The sequence below is a fragment of the Solanum lycopersicum genome, chromosome 4 (assembly GCF_036512215.1).
Source record: "Solanum lycopersicum chromosome 4, SLM_r2.1".
Lineage (NCBI taxonomy): Eukaryota > Viridiplantae > Streptophyta > Magnoliopsida > Solanales > Solanaceae > Solanum > Solanum lycopersicum.
In genome coordinates this window covers 46,881,442-46,905,091 of record NC_090803.1, presented here as the reverse complement: position 1 = coordinate 46,905,091, position 23,650 = coordinate 46,881,442, and the positions used below count along the sequence as shown (strand labels likewise).

At 32.3% G+C, this 23,650-nt stretch overlaps 1 protein-coding gene across 1 annotated transcript; it reads left to right on the top strand.

The window, feature by feature from the left end:
• The first annotated feature begins 9,990 nt into the window (after window positions 1-9,990).
• Window positions 9,991-12,188, top strand: LOC138348139 (uncharacterized). Its single transcript, XM_069296748.1, has 5 exons — window positions 9,991-10,223; window positions 10,309-10,507; window positions 10,916-11,113; window positions 11,270-11,455; window positions 11,880-12,188. The coding sequence occupies exons 1-5, from the start codon at window positions 9,991-9,993 to the stop codon at window positions 12,186-12,188; spliced, it is 1,125 nt and encodes a 374-aa protein (XP_069152849.1).
• The last annotated feature ends 11,462 nt before the right edge of the window (window positions 12,189-23,650 follow it).

The following is a 23,650-nucleotide window of genomic DNA, read 5'->3' as shown; positions in this document are numbered from 1 at the left end:
CAAAGTTAAGTTGAAAGTTTTATAATTGATTGACTTTCAATATGAGATTTTACTTTGGTCAAATGCAACAATCATAAATCTTAGCACATAAAGGATCATGTGGCATATGACCTATCAAATGAAAGATATTTTAGTCCTCTTTTCAAAGTCACCAAGGTTGCTTCATTCGAGCTGGGATTTAAAACATATGTATGTTTGAGTGGAGCCTTCTTTTTAAGGAACCTAAATCATTTTTAGATGGGTCGTTTGTTTTTTTTCCCATCCCTCCTAATCTAAGTCACATTTTTCTTCATCCAATTAAAGGTGGCAGAATTAAAGGTTTTCTCACACTCTTTAATACTTAAAGGAATTACAGTAAGGTTTCAAGAGGATTAAAAGCTTGGATTCAGGCATTGTTCAAGTTTCCATTGATTTCACCAAAAACTTTTGTTCTCTCCACGTATGTAAGGATTTTCACAGTGTTAGACTTTTTCATCCAAAATCTCTATATATAAATTTATTCAAGAAAGTGTTATATCTAAAGGATTGATTCGTAGTTCTTGATATTGACTTCAATTGTTTAACAATGAAGGATTTGATTCTTTTTTTTTTATGAATCTTTGGTACAATTATGTTTCCAAAAGAATTCTATGAAAGTTGTAATGTATTCTTATTGGGTTTGAGCTCAAGAAGAGTTTAGGAGATATGTTTCCCAATTCTAAACAAGTTGGGTCCTAAATTTATCTTCAAAATTCATTGGGTTGATCGGGAAGGGGTATAGGATGGAGTTCCATGAAGGAGCTAGAGCTAGCTCCCATAAATTAGGGGCCTGCCTCCCTACGCCATAGGGAGACCAAACTTGGGGCTGAAGTTTTATGTTTGGCACCCGCGTGCAGTGCATCAGGGGTCTCCTTGACGATAATTTTTGTGTTTCATTGGTTAGGTTTCCCTTATATGTAATTTCTCATATAGGATCCATTTAGTTTTGAATATTCATGCATGTTCTAATCACATGTCTTAATGATCACTCAAAACTAAAGTGAGTTTAAGAGAAAAGACAAAATGATTTTATTTAGTTGATTTTGAGTACGTAAGCTCTTGATTATTTTAAAAGAATTATCTTCCTATTTATTGAAGTGTTATATATTATGCATTAACATTCTTGAGTTGATTCATACATATCAATATTTTAGTATGAACCTATCAATTTTGTATTGTTGAGACGAGTAGTATCGTTGAGTTCTGACTTCTTGAGTTCTAAGTATCAAGTTTTATATATTGTTTTTGATATTCTTGGGATAATTTATTCATGTCTATTTTTCTGCATTAACCCTGTTATAAATTATGACTTTTGAAAATCTTTAAAAGTCAACATTTGTGTTTATACGGAGTTTGAGAAAATGTATAAGAGAACTATGTAGTTCCAATATATTTCATTTTTACATTGAAAAGAGAACTATTATTCATGATTTTTATAACAGTCAAGTATGTCATCAATGTATAGGAAGTTTGCCATCTAGATATCCCATCTATGTAATTTCCTGAGTCACCAATGATTAGATCACAATAAATATATGTTTTAAACTCATTTTTTAGAAATTAAAGCAGAGTTGACATTATGCCTCGAGCCTACACTCTGGGCAGCACTGGCACTCAAGAACCATTATTGGCCCAAACGAACCCTTGGTCTGGCTTTCTTACTTAGAGGAACACTTAAATAGAAGAAATATAACACATGCAATAATTGAAAAAATAATAGCTTAGCAAAAAGGAAACTCGGATCTATAAAAGTATACAGCTGAAATTAATCAAACTAAAGAACTATAATTATCTGTTTGTGAAGCCTTTAAAATTAAAGGAATGTTGGGACAAGACCCTTGATCATCCTAACTACTAAACCTTATAAAGTAATGTAAAAAGAATCCCTTCTAAAGGCAATAAGGTTCACCAACTAACTGTGAGTGCTTAAACCTGATCAATGAGGCGCTAGATGTTGATCCTAGTTACATGTGTCTACATCATAAGACGATGTAGGGAAACTGGCATCAATACATTATATGTACGAGTACGCGAGTTGGAATGTTAAGCATAGCATAGTCTTGAAAAGAGTTTCAAAGAAACACTTATCTTTGTTTAACTCAACTCTATATAAAGCAATAAACACATACAATATGTAGAAAGCTTTTGAAACTGTAAAAAGCAACTTAATTTGTTAAAGAAAATGTGATAACAAACTGTACTTTACTCATATAATAAATTAATATAGTTTTTGTTGGAGATTCTCTAACTGACAACCACCACTATAAGCCTAAGTGGTGATACAACATCTTGACATACTACTAGAACTATCGTATACTTTGCCGTCATGTAGAATGTCTTAATAATTATATTTACTAGTATATGCTTTAAAGCACTTAGGATTCATCTAAAAAGTATGATCCTTTACTATCCATGATTGCTACTTGTTATATGGAGACTTGATTTATCTGCACTCACATCTCCATATCGGTGCTCAACACTACTCCCAAAATATATTTCGATTATTTTTTTTAAAAGAAAACTTCTTTCTTTGATTTGAGATAATAACTTAAAACATAGCTTAAAATCTCTGTTGAAAATTGATATTTCCATTTATTGTCCAAACGTGAAAACATTTTAAACTCTTTGAGAACACGTAGTCCCTATATACTTCTATGAATAAGTGAACTTCAATATTTACTCTTTTAACGACCCCAAAATAAAGTAGGACTAATTAGAGCCTCACGTGAGTTTTATGGGTTAATAACTTGTTAATAAGGTAAGAAACAACCTTAAATAGTTGGATTGAATATATTAGGAGTTAAAAATAAGTGGAGGTGACCCAGTATGTTATTAATCGTGTTTAGGGTAAAAATTTCCGAGTACGACTCCCCAAGGATCAACACAAGGGTCCTTGAGGAGGACCCAAGCTTTGACCAAAATGTTTCCAAGGCAGCGTCCACGCAAAAGGTTCAGGGATCTAGTCTGTGTCATGGACCTACTCCACCAAGGACTAAAAGTTGGTCTGTAACCTAAAACTCCCTGTCTCAAAAATTATTTTCAGGGAACAACTCCACGACGCAGACTTGTTTCGCAATGAAAATTCCAAAAAATGAAGTAATGTTAGACTAAATTAAAAGTTCAACTAGTGTATGGATTTTTGGGTACTATGGGGATTTTTTATAAAAGGTTTGTGAGATACTTTTGCCCCCACCTTACCAATCAAAAACAAAACGTCCAAATTGAAATTTAAAAGCTCTCCCTTTTCTCTAAATTCTCCCTCTACACAAATCCTCCAGTGAAGAACCTTCAACCTCCAAAAGAAGAAGTTCAGTTCTCCAAGTTTTCAATCCAAATTTTGTTGATAGGTCTTCAATAACGTATGGTGACTCTTGATTCCTATATAACCTTTCATTCAATGCGTTCTATCAAAGATTTTCAAAAGTGATTCGAAGACAAATATTCCAAATTTTTAACCTAAACATGGGTTCTGAGTCAAACGATTTGCTAAGTCATTCTAATGGTGAATTAATGTTGAATGAAGGTTTTTAAGATGATTTTCAGTTGAAATATTTGAAGAACTCATGACCCTCCTAATTATTGAAATTGTCCTATAATATTGCACTTTGTGAATATGATTTTATGCTAATAAATTGTACTTAAATTGATTTATATTGGTAGATTTTATTGTTAATTATATCTATTGATTATGAATTGTTGAGGATTGGTTCATGGTTATCATGTCTTGGAGAATCGGTAAGTTAACCTAACTTCTAGTATGTAGTGTTAGAATTGATGATATATGATTTGATCCACTTATAGTGGAGGTGTTTACTCCTTGTCTATATATATGAATGTGTGATCTTATACATGTTAGGAGTTATCTATTTAAATGTTGAATGTGTTTTTGTCTCTTATGATGAAGTGTGGGTGTGTGGTCTAGAATCTTTAAATGATTTATATGTGAACTTTTCATGACTTCGGGAATTGTACATGTGTTGTGATCTTTTGAAGGGAAGTTCCCTCAATAATGATGTTGTTGCTATCTTGTCACTATGAGGAACAATATGTAGACACACACCTTATGCATAATTATGTATATGATATGTTTATGGTGTTAATTGAAAGGTCAATTCTCATATGCACCTCTGTATCATATTATGCATGAAAAGTACCTCACTAGTAAAGTATGTACACACATATGAAAGTATGAATGAAGAAGGTTAATGATAATCTAGTAAAAGAGAGTCTCTTGAAATGTTTCCTCAATTGTACTCCAAACTAGACTATGTTATGAATGCATGATTATGTGAAAATACATTCTCATATGATGTTGGGTTTTGATGATAGGACATCTCATCATATAACCTATGAGCTATGCATATGATATATGAGGGATAAAACCCCTAAGGCCTATCTTTATAGTCTAATGTTAAATAAAGGCTTAAAAATGTTTTAAAAGGGGAGTTTGAGCTTAGCACCGAGTAAACATGAAAATTAGAGTGGGTGTCTCACATCTAGAAAGCCCAATTTCCCACAAGAGAACCCTCACGTTTAGCATGTTCGGGTTCCCAACATACATGTTGTCTCATAAGATAGAAAACTTTACATTTAGAAAGTCCTTGTTTCTAGTATAAATCTCCTTATTCCATAACTGCGTGCCCCCGTAGGTCCTAGCTAAGTGGATCCACTTAGATAGATATTATGTATGTAGGCCCTACCTTGGACAGAGTGTTGTAATCAACTAGAAAACATAGGTATGTTGCTAAGGAACTAGTATGGAATGTGGGGAAGAAATGGGAAGAACTTACATCCCTAGTGCTCTGAAAGGTGTGGGGTGCCAGCCCTTGAAATTCAGAGATTTACTGGGGGCGCTCTGTCTGGCGCGGTGGCCCACTGTTCAACTTTCAGAGGTTGCTTTGGGGGGCGCTCACCCTCTTCCCCAGATTTTTGACGAACTTCACCTTCGTTTTTCAACTCTAAACCCTTTAATTTTACTTGGTTATTTTTCCAAACACTTAGAACTGACTCATTCATCAATAATAGAAGGAATTAACTCAAATTCATACTAATTTACATAATCAAACTCAAGAATTTCAACAACAAGAATTCAAACGAATTTACATCAAGAACTCATAGGATTTACTTTCAAATCAAATTAAGTTCGCTGAATTGAATCATGATTGGTGTGTGGGTGAACCAATCCAACGTTATGTGATCTCACATACCTCGTAGATATTAACCCTTGACGAAATCCACAAGTGATTCTAGACGAATTCGACGATTCTTGCTCTTTTTTCCTCTTTTCTCTTCTTTTATCTTCTTTCAAAACAATAAATCTTTTTACAAAAGCGTAAGCTAAACAACTTCGGTTTAGACCCTTATATAATTACCAAAATAAATTAAAATAATATGGTAAGGAAAAGATCAAACTACCCTTCCAAAATCCATATTGGGCTTTGCTTATTCACACATCCCAACTTCCAAGGGTCACAAACATGACGGCGTTGGGAAGATTATTCAAAGATATTCCCTACAATATCTGGAAATACACCTAAATCATCCTTTTCTACAATTTATGGTCATTTGAAGTTGACTAAAACTCAACTTAACATACTTAACAAATTTTGAGATTTATGTACATTCTTTCCAAAAATGACTATTTCAAATCCTAAACATCTTCCTAGTTATTTCTACTTGTGGGATGTTACATTTGAGTAGAGTTTAAAGAAGTTTTTAGAATACTTTAAGGGAACTAATTGATTCCCAAATGTATTACTTTTACATTGAGAAAGAGGAACTTTGATTTCTAAAAGAGTTTATGATTTCAGAGATATTTCAGAGAAATTACCTCTTTTAAAAGGTTATTTTGAGTAATTACCTTAAAATAGAGAAAGAGCATGTTTAATACATTTGAGGATGAGCATATAATTTGAAAGTAGTATTGAACATCGAAACGAGAATGAGTTCAAAAAACTCAAAATCTTCATTAACCATGTATACAAACATGGGTAACCAATTAGACTTTTAGATGAATCCATATTGCCTTTGGTCAGAGCTTAGTGGATCCACTAAGTTGAGGTGTTCTATACCTCATCAAGGTATAAGCCAATTTTGACAATGTGAGCGAGATGTTGTATCATCACGTAACCCATAGTGATGATTTCCATGTAGAGAATCTCCCAAATGGATTTAAATGTGTACTTTTATAATATTACTTAATATGTTGTGTTAAGAGATGAGTAAGTAATTTTTGTAAAATTTTAATAATGTAAATTCTTTCATTTTCTACATTCAATTGAGTATATACTTATATCTACTATAGTCCTTTCATTCAGTTATTAGTTATTCAGCTATATTAAATACTCGTACATTCAATGTTCTGATGTCATTCGTCTTGCATCTTTTAATTATGTAGATACAAGTTCTAAGGATCCTCAACAAGAGTGTGTTTGGATCACTTCATCTGCTCATCAACTTTTGAGTAAGACCTCCTTGCTTTTGGAGGACTCCAGTTTTATGGGTTGTTAGTAGTAGTTCCTTTAAGGAGCCGTGGGTCTTGTCTTGATACTCATCTTTGTATAGTAAAGGCTTCGTAGATAGAAACTTTTGGAGAGTATTTCAATTACACTTGTTTTATTTAAAGATTATGTTCCAAAGCCGAGTATATTTAACGAAGTTTTGATATTCAGTGAACTTTTTTTAAATGTTTCTTTCAATTGATGGTTATATGTGCTTGAGTTAATCTTCTGCTTGTATTTATTCAAGATGAGAGTTCGTGTTGGGATCAGCATGATTCTCGAGTGACGTCCACGTCCAGAGTGTACGCTCTGGTGGTGACATAAATATATTTTCTACTCCCTTCACTATAGTACATAACATCGTAATTATTATATTTTTGGAGTTCTTACTTTTAAGATCAATATAATATAAAAATATTTATATAAAATATAGAAGATAGAATAAATTGGATATTTCTAATTACAGTATTAGATTAATTTAACATTCATGCTAGAGAGTGTTTAAATTTCATTCAACTTTGAAATAGGTAACGTTTATAAATCAAACTTGATATTTTAAAAAGAGAATAGAAAACATAAAACATAGTTTAAAAATGTGACGAACCATCAATTTATAGTTTTAAAAAAAGTGTGTTATTAGCATAAACATATTATTTCTTATCATATGAGTCACAATCTTCAAAAATGTCACAACTCTTTGAAAAAGTTGTAATCATTCAATGAGTGATAGTGTCTTCTTTCATATATATAATATACTATAAACATAAAAAATCTATTAAATTGCACGTTTAATGAAGAAGAAGACTTTAAAAAATGTAGTTTAAAAACTCGAAGAAGCCCCTCTTTTTATTGCTAAAAGGGTAGTGTATAAAAAAACAGTCACAAGCCTTTAAAAAAGTCACAACTCATCAGGAAGTCATTAAAAAGTTGCAACACTTCGAAAATGTCTCAATGCTTCGGAAAAGTCGCAACCCAATGGAAAAGTCACTCCCCTCTGTTTCCAATTTTTTTGGTTGTACTTTTGTTTTTATACCTTTTTATATAATATATTTTTTCTTGGGGATGGGGTGCATCTTTAAGACCACAAAGTTATAAGAAATTTTAATTTTAGTATATAGAATATATCCTATATCTAGTTTGGGCTCTTCAAACAAGTTGAAGATTGTGGAACGAAAAATCATTGAACTTCTTGTCATGTAAAAGTTGTTGCAAAAGTATATTTATGGCTATGAAAATAATTAAATATTAGTTACACAAAAAGGGCCAAAAATACTCCTGAACTATAGAAAATGTCTGAAAATATCCTAAATCCATCTTTTGGTCTAAAATTACCTTTTTACTCATCTTTTTGGTCTAAAAATACCCTTTCATCCACCTTTTTTGCTCACTTATACCCATGCAACTAACAACCCTCTTTTTTTTCAAAAATACTTATTATGTGTCATTTTTTTCATTGAATGAATAAAAACTCACCTCTATTAATTTTTTTTCCTTAATTTATCCAAATAAAAACAATATATCTTTTCAAGATTCAAAAAATATATTTTTTAAAATCTAGTAATTTCTATTTTCTATAGCTTTAGATAATTTAAAATATTTTAAAATATTAGTCATGCCACAATTACAAGGACATATCATACTATCATAAATCCGTTACAAAGCCTATATTTTTTTTAAAAAAATAAAAAAAATCATTTAATTTTTTTTACTAATGATATCTGTAACAACTGACTTAAAGAGGAAGAAAATATAGACGTTGTAGGTCGTATCCCTAGGAAAACTAACAGGAAAAGAGAGAAAAAATTATAATATATTATGGATGGGATAATATTAGTATGATCATAATATAATTAATTTGTTTATGATATATTAATTATTTATATCGCATTTAAAATTTTAATGTAATTGATTAAATCTTAGCTGATAATTTATCCTTATGCCATGTAACTTCAATCCAAGTAATAACTAGGAAAAATAGAGAAAAAAATTGAGAGGAGTTGGATAAAAAAAAAGCTACAACAAATATAAGAAATAACTAGATTTTCTTCTAAAAAAATAATAAAATAATTGAGGTCTTGAAGAAGTATATTCTTTTCTGCTTGGATAAATTATGAGGGGAAATTTAGTTGAGATGAAGATTTTATGCCATTCAATGATGAGAATCACAGAATAATATTATTTTTTTAAAAAAGAACATAGGATTTTTAGTTCAAAGGGTATAAGTTACCTGAAAGATGAATGGAAGGGTATTTTTATAAATATAAAAAGAAGTAAATGTTATATTTAGACCTAAAGATGAATGGAGTATATTTTTAGTCTTGTTTTTATAGTTGAAGAATATTTTTGACCTTTTTCCGTATTATAAGTAGTTATAGGTTTTTATCAAATATTAATTGACAGCTTCAGTAGTAATTTAAAAAAGGCTTATAATCAGTATAGAAACTTATAGTTTATCATTCTATCTATATATAGTCGGAGTAGAAAAAGTGTAACACCACAAACATAGTTTTTGTAATTAATTAAAATTAAAGATGTCTAATTAGTTTGAATAACAATCTACTATTTTATTTTTAAAAAAGATTTTAAATTTATTACATTTAAATGACATAAAATCTTAAAACAATTTAACAAATTGACTTAATGCAAATGTGATATAACCAATTTAAAATTGTAAAAATTTATATAAGATAATAATTAGAATTTGAATTTGTTGTAATATAGAGAGACTAATCAATTTATAAAGAATGAAAGGATAGAATAGTCTTTTACATAATGGTAGTTATAAAAAACTTATTCCTTTGTTAGTTAGATAAGTTTGTTATTAGTTAGTTAGTGGGATAAAGAGCTATATATATAGCTCATTTATTGTACATGTTAATACACAATTTTTTTCCAGAAAATAATACTACACATTCTTCTTAATCTTCTTCTTAGATGGTTTTCTTCTTCTTCTTCGTATGAATTTTCTCTTCATTAACGAACATGGTATCAGAGCTACTGCTTCTCAGTGAACATTGATGAAGCTGGAGAATCCATAGAGTCAAAGAATCGTTGTTAATTTATAAGATTCACAGGCGTTTGTTGCTGAAAAATCCATAGAATCAAAGAATCAGCTACTGATTCATAGATTCACAGGAGTTTTGTTGAAAAGGTTTTGAGTTTCAATAATTGTTTCAAGTCAAATTCAAGTCCAGAGTTGATAGTTGTATTTCAGATGGCAGTTGAGGGTTAGAATGCAGATATAACTCAAAGCAGATCACATGTTAGTTCTGGGAAGAGTAAAGGTATCGATTATAATCATCCGTTGTTTCTTAATCCTACTGATGTTAGTCGCATGAGCATTATCTCATTTCAATTAAATGGTGTTGAGAATTATACTTTATGGAGTCGATCTATTAAGATAGCTCTACTAGGAAGAAATAAAATAGGCTTAATTGATGGAACTTCTAGAAAGGAACTATTTGGTAAAGAAATGTGGGGGCAATGGGAGAGACTGAAAGCTATTGTTCTATCTTGGTTAATGAATGTTGTATCCAAGAGTTTACTAAGTGATATTGCATTTTCTTCTAGTGCCTTTGATGTTTGGACTGATTTAAAGGAAAGGTTTGATAGAGTAGATGGCTCTAGAACCTATAGTTTGCACAAAGATATTGCTACATTGCAACCGGGTTCAGTTTCTACTTCCATGTATTACAAGACTGAAAAGTTTGTGGGATGAGTTTGAGGTCTTGGTGCCATCCCCTTGTTGTAATTGTGAAATATCCAAAGGTTTTGTTGCTCATATGAATAGGCAGAAGTTGTATCAATTTCTAATGGGATTAAATGAATCCTATCATCAAGCAAGGAGTCAAATGTTGATGATGGATCCACTACCATCAATCAACTATGCCTATGCTAGGATAGTTGGTGATGAGAATCAAAAGGTTGTAGTTAATGGTGTTAATGATATTTTTGCTGCATTGGAATCATTAGTTGCTTTATATTCTAAGGCAAGTAGTAGTTCAAGTGTAAGTCAGAAAATTAAAAGGAACACTCTGTTGATATGTGACTTTTGCAAGTGTAAGGGTCATAACAAAAAGTTCTGCTACAAGATTGTAGGTTATCCTCGTGATTTTAAATCCAAAAGGAAGGTTCAAGGAACTTCTCCTGCATAAGGTACTACTGGAAACATCAACTATAATTACACACCATTAACACATGCAAATCTTACCTATGGAATGAACAACAATGTTCCTCCAGCAGGATGGGGAAATATATCTGAGCAGTATCAATCTCTATCATAAACTTCAAGTGTTAATAGAATAGTGAGTTCTGCAGAGAAAGAGGTTCAACAGTTTCTTCAAGGATGTACATTTAAAAAGGATCAATATGATCACATTTTAAAAATGGTTCAACAGAAGTTTGAGCCTGCTGTGTGTAACACTGCAAACACTACAGGGAAAACATCTTTTGTTTCTGAACACAGTAACATATGGATTATAGATACTAGTGCAACAAACCATATGGTGTCCAGTTTGAATATCTTGAATAAAAATATTGTGCATGAACTTGAAGTCTCTAAGCCTTTATATCTACCTAATGGTACTACTACTCAGGTGTCTCACATTGGTTCTTGTATTTTGTCACCAAAGAGTATTATATCAAATCTGCTTCACATACCTAAGTTCAAGTATAACTTGTTATGAGTTAGTCAAATTACTAAGGAACTAGGTTGTTTTGTTACCTTCTTTCCTCATTTTTGTGTCTTCCAGGAACTCTACAATGGGAAGGTGAAAGAAGTTGGTAAGGAGGAAGGAGGATTGTACTTACTAATAAAGCATTTAACCACTCAGTGTACTGGTCAAGAAAAAGAAGTTGAGACTGCATTTGTTGCTCATGATGTCAAAGAAGCAGACATGGTGTTATGGCATAAAAGATTGGGTCATGTATCATCAACAGTATTGTCTAGAATGTTTTAAGTGAATAAGAAAAGTGTTTGTAGCATTTCGAAGTGTCTTGTATGTACATATGCTAAACAAACAAGGAATGTGTTTCCTAAAAGTAGCATTAAAAGTACTGCTTGTTTTGAGCTACTTCATGTTGATCTTTGGGGTCCTTATAGCACAACTACTATTGATGGCAAGAAATACTTTCTTAAAATCATGGATGATTTTTCAAGGGTAACTTGGTTGTTTTTACTCTCACATGTCTGTTGTGTGTAGTTCTATTCAAACATTTCTGCAATTTGTTCAAACTCAGTTTGGAAAAAGAGTTAAAGTGTTGAGGACTGATAATGGTACTGAGTTTGTGAACTCAGGTTGTCACAAGTTATTTCCAGAGATGGGATTTTTACATCAAAGATAATGTCCATATACTCCTCAGCAAAATGGAGTTGTTGAGAGGAAGCATAGACACTTACTTGAAGATACCAGAGCTTTAAGACTTCAAGCTCACATTCCTATTAGATATTGGGGTCATTGCTTGTTAGCTGCTGCATATATCATTAATAGATTACCATTCAGTGTACTAAAGTTTGATACTCCTTATGAAAGGTTGTATGGTGTTAAACCATCAGTGTCTCATGTAAAAACTCTAGGATATTTATGTTTTGCTAAACTGCTTACAGAACATGATAATTTGATGGCTAGATCAAGACTAACAGTACCTGCAAAAGGGATATATACTTCTTGATCTCATTGATAAATCATTTTTCACAAGTAGGGATGTGGTGTTTAGAGAAGACTTATTACCTTTTGCAAAGATGGATCATTTAATACAGGAAAGAGTGTTTATGGATCCTATGCAAGTATCAAATATGCTAAGTGATGATTTACAGCATACAAGTCCTCTGATTTCCAGGTGTTCTCCTACTAGTGCGTCTCATGAGACTCCTACTGTGTCTTCTTTTAATGAGATAGATCATTCAGAGTCTCCAACTGTTGATAATGAGGTGAGTCAAGAGTCTGCAACTCTGACTAATCTTAGGAGGTATATCAAACAGAAGCTTAAACCAACTTGGATGAAAGACTTTGTATCTCTGACTCTTAACAAAGATGTTCTGTATTCTTTAGGAAATTAAATGAGCTATGCTCATCTTTCACCTACATATAAAAGTTATATTGCAGCTACTTCTGTTATTAAGGAACCTGATTCCTATCTAGAAGCAATTCATGATGAGAGATGGATAGAAGCCATGCAGAATGAAATTCAAGCACTAGAAAGTGATAATACTTAAGAGCTAACTGATTTGCCTAAAGGGAAAAAGGCTATTGGGTGTAGATGGATTTATAAAGTTAAATACAACTCATCAGGTGAGATAGAGAGATTCAAAGCAAGGCTAGTGGCCAAAGGTTATTCTCAACAAGAAGGAATAGATTACAAGGAGACATTCTCACCTAGCACGAGTCTTTGCCTGTTCAAGTAAAGACTTTAAAATCCTCGAAGGTATAAATTTTCTTTTCTTTAATAATGTCTAATCTTTCTAAACTTTAATTTCTTGCTTTAGACATATCGGGAAAATGCTATCTATCATGGGCACTCGATGCAGAAATTCATCTTGATGCGATGGGTCTAGCAGACACCATCCAAGAAAATAATCAAGCATCAAATCAAAATCGTGCTAAGGCAATGATATTTCTCGGTCATCACATTGATGAGGGTTTGAAAATGGAATATCTCACTGTTAAGGATCCTCTGGTGTTGTAGAACAATTTAAAAGATAGATATGACCGCGTGAAGTTGGTCGTCCTTCCACAAGCACATTATGACTTGATCCACTTGAGACTTCCAGATTTTAAATCTATCAGTGAGTATAAGTTTTCCATGTTTAAAATTATCTCACAACTAAAATTATGTGGAGAAAATATCACTGACCATGATATGCTGGAAAAAATATTTTCCACTTTCCCTGCCCCGAGTATGCTTCTGCAGCAGCAATACCGAGAAATGTGATTTAAAAAGTATTCCGAATTAATTTCACATCTCCTTGTTGCTGAACAACATAATGACTTACTGACGAAAAACCATGAAAGGCGACCTACTGGTTCTATGCTATTTCTTGAAGTAAATATGACAAATTATCACTAATCTAGGCGTGAAAAAGGTCATGACCCCAGTCGTAGTCGTGGTCATGGTCGAGGAAGAAATTTTAATCATGGTGATCGTCTTGCGCTTAATAATAACCTTCAACACCAGTAGCGTAAAAAGAAAAATGAAAAACATGACGTAGTGCAGAAGAAAAATTCAGACAACAAATGTTATCGATGTGGAGGAAAAGGACATTGTTCACGTACCCGTCTTACGCCAAGACACCTGGTTGAGTTATATCAAGGTTCCCTGAAGGAGGTGAAAAATAACGCAGAAGCCAACTTTATAACGGAAGATACTTTTTGAACCTATGCATCTAGATGTAGAGGATTTCTTTGAAAATCCTGAAGGAAAGATAGATCGCATGATAGGTGATGGTTCTGTGATAATGAAAATATATTTCATTTTTGTCGTTTATATGAACTAGTATGAATATGTTTTTTTAGACTTTTAAATAACTAAAAGGTTGTGCAATGTTTTTGTTTAGTAATAATATTATAATATTTATTTCTTTTATATCTTTTATCTTGAAGAGTATATGGATACCTCAATGATCAATCATGAAGATATTTGTGCAATTGATAGTGGAACAATGCACACCATATTCATAGATGAGAAATACTTCTACTACTTGCTTAGAAGAAAAGCAAATGTTACTACAATTTCTGGTAATTCAAACATAATAGAGGCTCCGGAAGAACTACTATATCTCTTCCTAAGGGGACAAAACTTGTCATAGAAGATGTTTTGTTCTCTTCTAAATCCCCAAGAAACGTGTTAAGTTTGTAAAGATATTCGTTGAAATGGATATCATGTTGAGACAATAAATGAAATGAATGTTGAATACCTTGGTATTACCAAGATTGTCTTTGACCAGAAATATGTGTTGGAGAAATTATCAACTCTATCTTCTGGCCTGTATTATGCAAAAATAAGTACGATTGAAGTACACTCTATCGTAAACCAGAAGTTTACTGACTTAAAGACTTTTGTGTTTTTGCATGAAAGAATAGGTCATCCTTGATAAATAATGATGAGATGAATCATCGAAAACTCAAATGGACATCCATTAAAGAACCTAAGATTCTTACAAATGATGAGTTTTCATGTGCTGCTTGTGGCCAAGGAAAATTGATTACTAGGCCATCACCAATGAAGGTTAACATTGAATCCCCTCAATTTTTAGAACAAATACAAGGGGATATTTGTGGACCTATTCACCCATCTAGTGGGTCGTTTACATATTTTATGGTCCTAATAGATGCATCTTCAAGATGGTCTCATGTGTTCCTCTTATCATCTCACTACCTGGCGTTTGCAAAATTATTGGCACAAATGTTACGATTAAGAGCGCAATTTCAAGATTATCCCATTCAGATAATTTTCCTTGATAATGCTGGCAAATTCACATCCCAAGCTTTTGATGCTTATTGCGTATCGGTAGGGATAAAAGTTGAACATCCTGTAGCTCATGTTCATACTCAAAATGACCTTGCTGAGTCATTTATTAAGCGCTTACAATTGATATCAAGATCTCTACTTATGAAAAGTGAGTTGCCTACTACTGTTTGGGGTCATGCTATCTTACATGAAACATCATTTATTCGTCTTGGGCCGACTCATTATAATAAATACTCCCCATCACAATTGGTATTTGGCCATGAACCAAATATTTCTCATCTTTGAATTTTCGAATGTGTTGTATGTGTGCTTGTAGCACCACCTCAGCGCACAAAGATGGGCCCTCAAAGAAGGTTAGGCATATATGTTGGGTTTGATTCACCATCAATAATTTGCTACCTTGAGCCATTGACGGGAGATTTATTCACTGAAAGATTTGCAGATTGTCGATTTGATGGAAAAAAAATTCCGCAATTAGGGGGAGAGAAAAATAAACTTAAAAGTGAAATTGCATGGAACGTTTCATCATTATCTTATTTTGATCCACGCTCCCCTGTGTGTGAACAAGAGGTCCAGAAGATCATCCATTTGCAAAACATAGCAAATCAAATGCCAAACGCATTTATGATTCAAAAAGTATAACAAAGTCATGTATTCTTGAAGTAAATATGTCTATCCGAATCGACGTCCCAAAAGGTTTCATATACAAGTGTCATAGCTTCTGAATCACAAATACTCCTGAAGCGTGGTAGATCATTGGGTTAAAAAGATAACAATTCTAGAAAAAGAAGTACAAAAAATGATATTACAAAATAATTTCATGATAAAATTCAAGATCTAATTAATCTGGATATTCCTAAAGAGATCAGTGAACCCGAGACTCAAGTAAATGAAGAACTCTCAATAAGTTCTACAAGTGATGGGATAAGTTTAGATGGATAAAAAATCATAGTGGATAATGTTTTTGCATGTGATGTTGCACTTAACATTATGCAAGGAAATGAGGATCTTGTACCTCTATCTGTCAAAGAATGTCGACAAAGACGCGATTGGCCAAAATGGCAAGAAGCAATTCAATCATAATTAAATTCACTTGCTAAGCGTGAGGTTTTTGGACCAGTAGTCTAAACACCTAGTGATGTTAAACCAATAGGCTATAAATGGGTCTTTGTATGAAAAAGAAATGAAATTATAAGATACAAGGCACGCCTTGTTGCACAAGGATTCTCTCAACGACCCGGTGTTTACTATGAAGAAACACATTTACCTGTTATGGATGCCATAACTTTTTGATATCTCATCGGTTTAGTTGTACATAAAAATCTTGAAATTCATCTAATGGTTGTGGTTACATCTTACCTTTACGGTTCACTTGATATTGAAATTTATATGAAAGTTCCGGAATGACTTATAATGCCTGAAGCATGTAATTCAAAATCTCAATAAATGTATTCAATCAGATTACAAAAGTCATTATATGGCTTAAAATAATCAGGACACAGGTCGTATAATCGCCTTAGTGAGTACTTCATAAAAGAAGCTTATATAAACGATGTCATTTGTCCTTGTATATTTATTAAGAAAACAACATTGGGGTTTGTTATTCTTGCTGTTTATGTTGATGACATTAATCTCATTGGAACTCCAAAAGAGGTTCAAAAGACAATTGAATATCTAAAGAAAGAATTTGAGATGAAAGACCTTGGAAAGACAAAATTTATGTTGGACTGCAAATAGAATATTTAGTAGACGGGGTCTTCATCCATCAATATGCCTATACTAAGAAAATCTTGAAACGATTTTACATGGACAAAGAACATCCATTATTTACTCCAATGGTTGTCCGATCACGTGAAGTGAGTAAGGATCCATTCCGACCTCAAGAAGAGAGTGAGAAACCTCTTGGTCCAGAGTACCTTATTTTAGTTCAATTGGGGCACTTTTGTATCTTGCTAATTCTACGAGACGTGACATAGCTTTTTCTGTTAATTTGTTATATTACTTTCCTGGTCGGCGCCTTGGGTCGGTAGCTGGGCTTCGGTTAATTACTACCACGGCTACTACCGACCCGAGCCCAAAGAAGGAAAATAACGGACTAAAGCGAGGAGTTTATTAGCCATACATAGTTAAGGAGGATGGGGGTTAGCAAGATATAGTTCTTCCCCTACACGAAGACATTAGAATGGAGTTCAATATATATTGTGATATCTAAGGGGAACTAGTGATATGGGTCTCTTTTATACTAACAAAGATAGTGCAGATCTTGTTGGTCATGCAGATGCAGGTTATTTATCTGACCCATAATAAAGCTCAATCACAAACATGCAATCTGTTCACATACAGAGGTACTGCTATATCATGGTGATCTACGAAGCAGTCTATTGTCGCTACTTCTTCAAATCATGCTGAGATAATAGTCATTCATGAAGAAAGTAGAGAATGTGTATGGTTATGATCAGTAATACATTTTATCAAAGAAAGATGTGGTCTGAAGTGTGACATCAAGATACCCACAATACTCTTTGAAGACAATGTTGCATGCATAACTCAATTAAAAGGAGGCTTTATAAAAGGAGATAGAACGAAACACATTTTACCAAAATTATTCTTCACACATGATCTCCAGAAGAATGGTGACATTGATGTGCGACAAATTCGTTCAAGTCATAATCCAGCAGATTTATTTACCAAATCTTAATCAGCCTCACCTCTTTAGAAGATGGTTCACAAAATTGGAATGCGGAAACTTAACTATCTGAATCGTGGTTTTTATCAGGGGGAGTAAAATACGCACTGTACTCTTTTTTCCTTAGTCTAGGTTTTGTCCCACTGGGTTTTCCTAGAAAGGTTTTTAATGAGGCAGCAAATAATGCATATCAAAAGATATGTTTACTCTTTTTCCTTAACTAGAATTTTTTTCTCACAGAGTTTTTTTTCTTAACCATCTGAATCGTGGTTTTTATCGGGGGGGTAAAATACGCAGTGTACTCTTTTTTCCTTAGTCTAGGTTTTGTCCCACTAAGTTTTCCTAGAAAATTTTTTAATGAGGCAGCAAATAATGCGTATCAAAAGATATGTGTACTCTTTTTCCTTCACTAGAATTTTTTTCCACAGGGTTGTTTTTAGTAAGGTTCTAACAATGCACAATATCTATAGACATCCCTGGGGGAGTGTTATAAATCCATTGAATAAGTGGATAGTCCATAAAGTTAGTACATGGACAACCATTCATATTCACTAGGTTCAATAATCCTTTTTGGATAAGAATGTATCTATTTATTATGATTCATAATATGGTGACTTTTGGACTGATTTTTCACTTTATAAATAGGGTTGTTCATTCAATATTGTATTATATACATATGAAACTTACATATACTTGAATAAGATGAAAGTCTTCTCCTACATCTAATTCACTTGTCTTCTTCTTATAATCTTTATTTTATAACACATATTGATATATAAATTTTTATAAAAATCAAAAACTTGAATAATATGCCTACAATTTAATGCTCAAGTGATTAAAATTTCTTAGTTTATACTTAGCATTATTATAATCATAGAAATTTTCTTATTTATTTTTAATTTAATCATTATGATTAATTTTTTTTAGCATGAGAGTATTTATGGTTTTTAATAATTTAATTTTTAAAAAATCATAAAGACATTGAACATAGTTTATATATTGTTTTATTTACATAAATATTCAATTATAACATATCAAAGTGTTAAATGTTAACATCCTCTCAAATAAATTTTATAATGCCATTCTACAATAAGTTATATTTAAAATTGTCAATAAATCAATATTATAATTATATTTGTCAACTAACCGTGCGACGCACGGTAACATATCTTAGTTATTTTTAAAAATAGTGCAGTACATGGTTTGTTATTCACTTGCAATGCGTGTGCATCAAAACTAGTACTACCTTAAAATCATGAATTCCCTAACTTAAATGTTAAATTACTATAATACCCCAATATAAAATTGAAAATTTAGTATCTATTATATAATATTTATATTATGTTTATGAACTCTATCTTATATTTAAATCTGAAATTTTTTTGACATTGACGAGTAGTGACTTTTTTGAAGGATTGTGACTTTTTTATATAGAATTTTGACATTTCCAAAAAATTGTGATTTTTCCGAAGAATCATAATAATGGTAACACACATATATTGATCACAAATACAGTTTAGTAGAAGTAAATGTTATACCTTGTATATGAGAATTTTCGAAGTACACCTGTGAAAAGGAGAAATTGAAACACAATAAATTATTCAATTAACTGAGGCATATTATCAAACATTTTGGGTATGCAACATTACTTTGTTATAGTTACTTAATTTACTTCAATATAAAATCACCAAAAAACTTTGAAGTACCTCATTTCGGAGCAAACTTCTTAAGAAGCAACGAAAATAAAATCAGAATATGCATATCAAGGAAATAAGACAAGAAAAATTAATAATAAAGCATATTATAAATAGGTCAATTTGGAGTGCTTTCCAGTACCGAATTAAAAATTAACAACATATAAAAAAGAAAAAAAAGTCAAAAGTATCTTTTAACTTTAGTTTATTAGTTGATTTTGCCCTTGCGGTTAAAGTAAAGTCAAAAGATAGGGAGATACATACAACATCTAAGAAAACATCCCATTTTTACTTGAAGATGCGGACACTAAAAAATTTACACAACTTATTATACAACTAAGTATTGCACTGATGGTTCTTTCTTGCTGAGTTATATAATATAGAATGAATATTATGCGTTTTTAAGTAAATATATTATTGGGGAAGGTTAAAGTTTTTCAAGAGAGGTTGAAAGCAACCCAGAGTCATCAAAAATCCTATACTGATGTTAGGAGGAGGGAGTTAGAGTTTAAAGTAGATGATTAGGCATATCCAAAAGTTTCACCAATGAAAGTGTTATGTGATTTAGTAAAAACGCAAAGCTTACTCCCTGACATGTTGGCGCTTAAAGAATATAAAAAAGGGTAGAAATCTAGCTTATGGGTTAGAGCTACCCCAAGAATTGGCAGTGGTTCATCCGGTATTTCACATCTCCATGTTGAAGAAGTGTATGAGAGATCCTTCACTTATCATACCAACTGAAGTATTTGGTATCAAGGATATCTTATCATATGAGAAGATTCCGATTCAGATTCAGATTTTAGATCGCCAAGTTCGCAGGTTGAGGATAAAAGAGGTAACATCAGTCAATATTCTTTGGAGGAACCAATTTGTTGAGGAAGCTACTTAGGAAGCTAAGGAAGATCGGAAGAAAAGATATCCATATCTCTTTGAAATCGGAGAAATTACAAATAAAGGTACTAATTCTATTCTTAGTAGTCTTTAGTTTATAAGTTGTCATGTTTTTACTCCATCGTGTTTGTTGGGTATTTGAATTGTATAATTGATATTACAAGCTTAACCTATTAAGAGTAATCTCATTCGAGGATAAATGTTCCCAAGTGGCAGATATTGTAACATCTCAAAAGTTGAAATAACTAGGAAGAAGTTAAGAATTGGAAATCGTCTTTTTTGGGAAGAATGTAAAAAAATCTTGAAATTTGTTATGTTAAGTTCAGTTTTTGGTCAACTTCAAATGAAAATAACTCCTATCTCAAAATGAGTAAGGTATATTTCCAGATATCTTAGGAAAGACCTTCGAACAATCTTTCCAACACAGATGAGTTTTTACAAATCAAAGTTCTTATGAGTGAGATATGACCCTTGGAAATTGAATTGTTTGGATAATGAAAGTCCAATCTGGATTTTGGAAGGATAGTTTTGTATTTTCCTAACATTATTAAATAATTTATTTTTTGGTAATTATCAAGGGTCTAAAATGAAGTTTTATAGTTTACGCTTTTGAAAAAATAGTCAGGATTTTGAGAAAAGAGAAAAGAGGAACAGGAGAAAGAATCATCGTGTTTGTCAAGAATCGCTGGTGGATTTCATCAATAGGTGATCCCTATGAGGTATGTGAGTTCACATAGCATTGTGTTAGTTCACCCATGCGGAAATCTTGATGCAATTTAGCTAAGTTATTTGATTTGAAAGTAACTCAATGAGTTCTTGATGTAAATTCGTTTGAATTCTTGTGGTTGAAGTTTCTTGGTTTACTTCATATAAATTAGGTGTTAATTTGAGTTAAATTATGCACATATTGATGAATTATTAGATTAGAAGTGTTTGGAAAAATAACCAAGTGAAATTAGAGGGTTTAGAGTTGAAAAACGAAGGAGAAAGTTCGTCAAAATCTGGGGAAGAGGCAGGCTCACCACGCCTCTCAACGTGCTCCAAAGAAGCTTCTGAAAGTTGACCTCTAGGACGCTACGCTAGGTAGAGCACCCCAAGCCACTCTCTGAATTTCATGGGCTGGCGCCCCGTGCCTCTCAGAGTGCTAGAGACGCTAGTTCTTCCCATTTCTTTCTCATCTTTTTGTACTAATTTCTAAGCAACGTACCTATGCTTCCAGTTGATTCCAACACTCTAAGATATGTTTAACAAAATTAGATCATGAATCTTGAATCCATAATTCAATTCAAGGAAATTTAAGAGGAAAGTCTAGAAGTTAAGAAGCAAGTTAAGAGAAGTTCTTAAAAGTCTTTCGCAAACATTTTAACTTTGTTTTAACACTTAAGCAAAGATTAAAGATTGAAGCTCATTTCTTCAAAGAAGTGTATGCGGACTAGAGTTTAAAATATTTTCACAGTTGAACAAGAATGAAAACATCGATTTCCAAGAGAGCTTCTAAGCTAAATTTTGAGAAATTACCTCAAATGAAATAATTTTTTTTAAACATATGAGCTAAGTACATTCTGAGATTTGTATTGAACACCGATATAGGGACGCGAGTTCAGATATCTCAAATCTCCATAAACTATGTAGCAGTCATGGGTAGTAAATGATCATACTTTTAGATGAATCCTAAGTACTTTTTTAGCATGAACTAGTGGATCCACTTAGTTAGACATTTTATATGACGGCAAAGTATAGGACAATTCTTGTAGCATGGGCAAGACATATTATGACTTAGGCTCATAGTAATGGTTTTCGGTTATAGAATCTCAAAAATAAAGTATATTATTTTATTATATGAGTAAAGTTGAGTTTGTTATCAAATTTTCTTCAATGAACTAAGTTGCTCTCTATTGTTTAAAAACTTTCTATAAATTGCATGTGTTTGATTTATATTGAGTTGAGTTATCTATGAATTGAGTAAAGCCAGGACAAGTGTTTCTTTCAATTCTTTTCAAGCCTATGTTATGTTTAGCATTTCAATTCGGATACTTATACATTCAATATATTGATGCAACTTGGCCTTCATCATCTTATGATGCTTACACAAGTAACAAGAATTAATATCCAATGCCTCATTGATTAGGTTGAGCAATCAGTGTTGGTTGGTGAGCCTCATTGCTTTCCAAAGGGTTTCATTTTACATTGCTTCGTAGTTTTCAGTTATTATGATGATCGAGGGTCTTGTCCCCACATCCTTCTTTGTTTTAGAGGCTTCATAGATAGATATTTATAGTTTTTTAGTCTTATTCATTTTAGTTCTATACCTTTAAAGACTTGAGTTGCCTTTTTCGCTAAGAAGTCATTTTTTCAGTTATTGATTAAGTTATATTTCTTGTGTTTAAATCTTCTGCTGAGTAATAAAGTTAGTCCTAGGGTTTGGTTGGGGTCAATAATGGTTCTCAAGTGCTTGTCCAGCCCAGGGTCTAGGCTTAGGGCGTGACATCAACTCTGCTCCACTTTCAAAAAAATTGACTTTTAAATAAAAAATTGACTTTTATATGATTATTGATGACTCGGGAAGTCACATTGATAGCATATATAGATAGCATACTGCCTATGGATTGATGACATATTCGACTGTCATGTAAATCATGAATTTATAGTTTTGTTTCAATGTAAAAATGAAATATATGAGAAGTACTTAGTTCCCTTATACTCTTTCTTAAACTTCGTATAAACAAAAATTGACTGTAAAAGATTCTCAAAAGTCACAATTTAAAACATGGTTCATGATGAAATATAGACGTGAATGAATCAACCTAAGGATATAAATAACAATATATAAACTCGATATTCAGAACTAACCGATACTACTCATCTCAAGAATACTAAATTCTTAGGGTTCATGCCGAACTATAGACAAGAACGAATTAAGTCAAGAATCTGAATGCATAACATATAACACTTCAATAAATAGGAATATTGTTTAAAAGGAATTAGTAACTTACGCACTCAAAAACAAATAAATAAGATCTCTTAAACTCGCGTCTGTTTTAAATATGCATGAATAGACATGATTAGAACATGCAGGAATACTTAAAGGTAAATGGATCATATAGGAGCAATAAGATAGAACAGAAATCTAGCTAGTGAAACACGGAAAGGATCTTCAAGGCGACCCCTAACCACTGCTGGTGTGGGATGCCAGGCACAAAACTTTAGCCCCAGGTTTGGGGCGCACTGTTGCGCTTCCCCATACCCCTGCCCCAGCAACGCAATGAATTTTCAAGCTAAAATTAGGACCCCAACTAGTTTAGCAATGGGAAACATATCACCTAAAATATTCTTGATCTCAAACCCAATAAGAATACATGAGAAAATTCATATAATTCTTTTGCAACCATAAATCT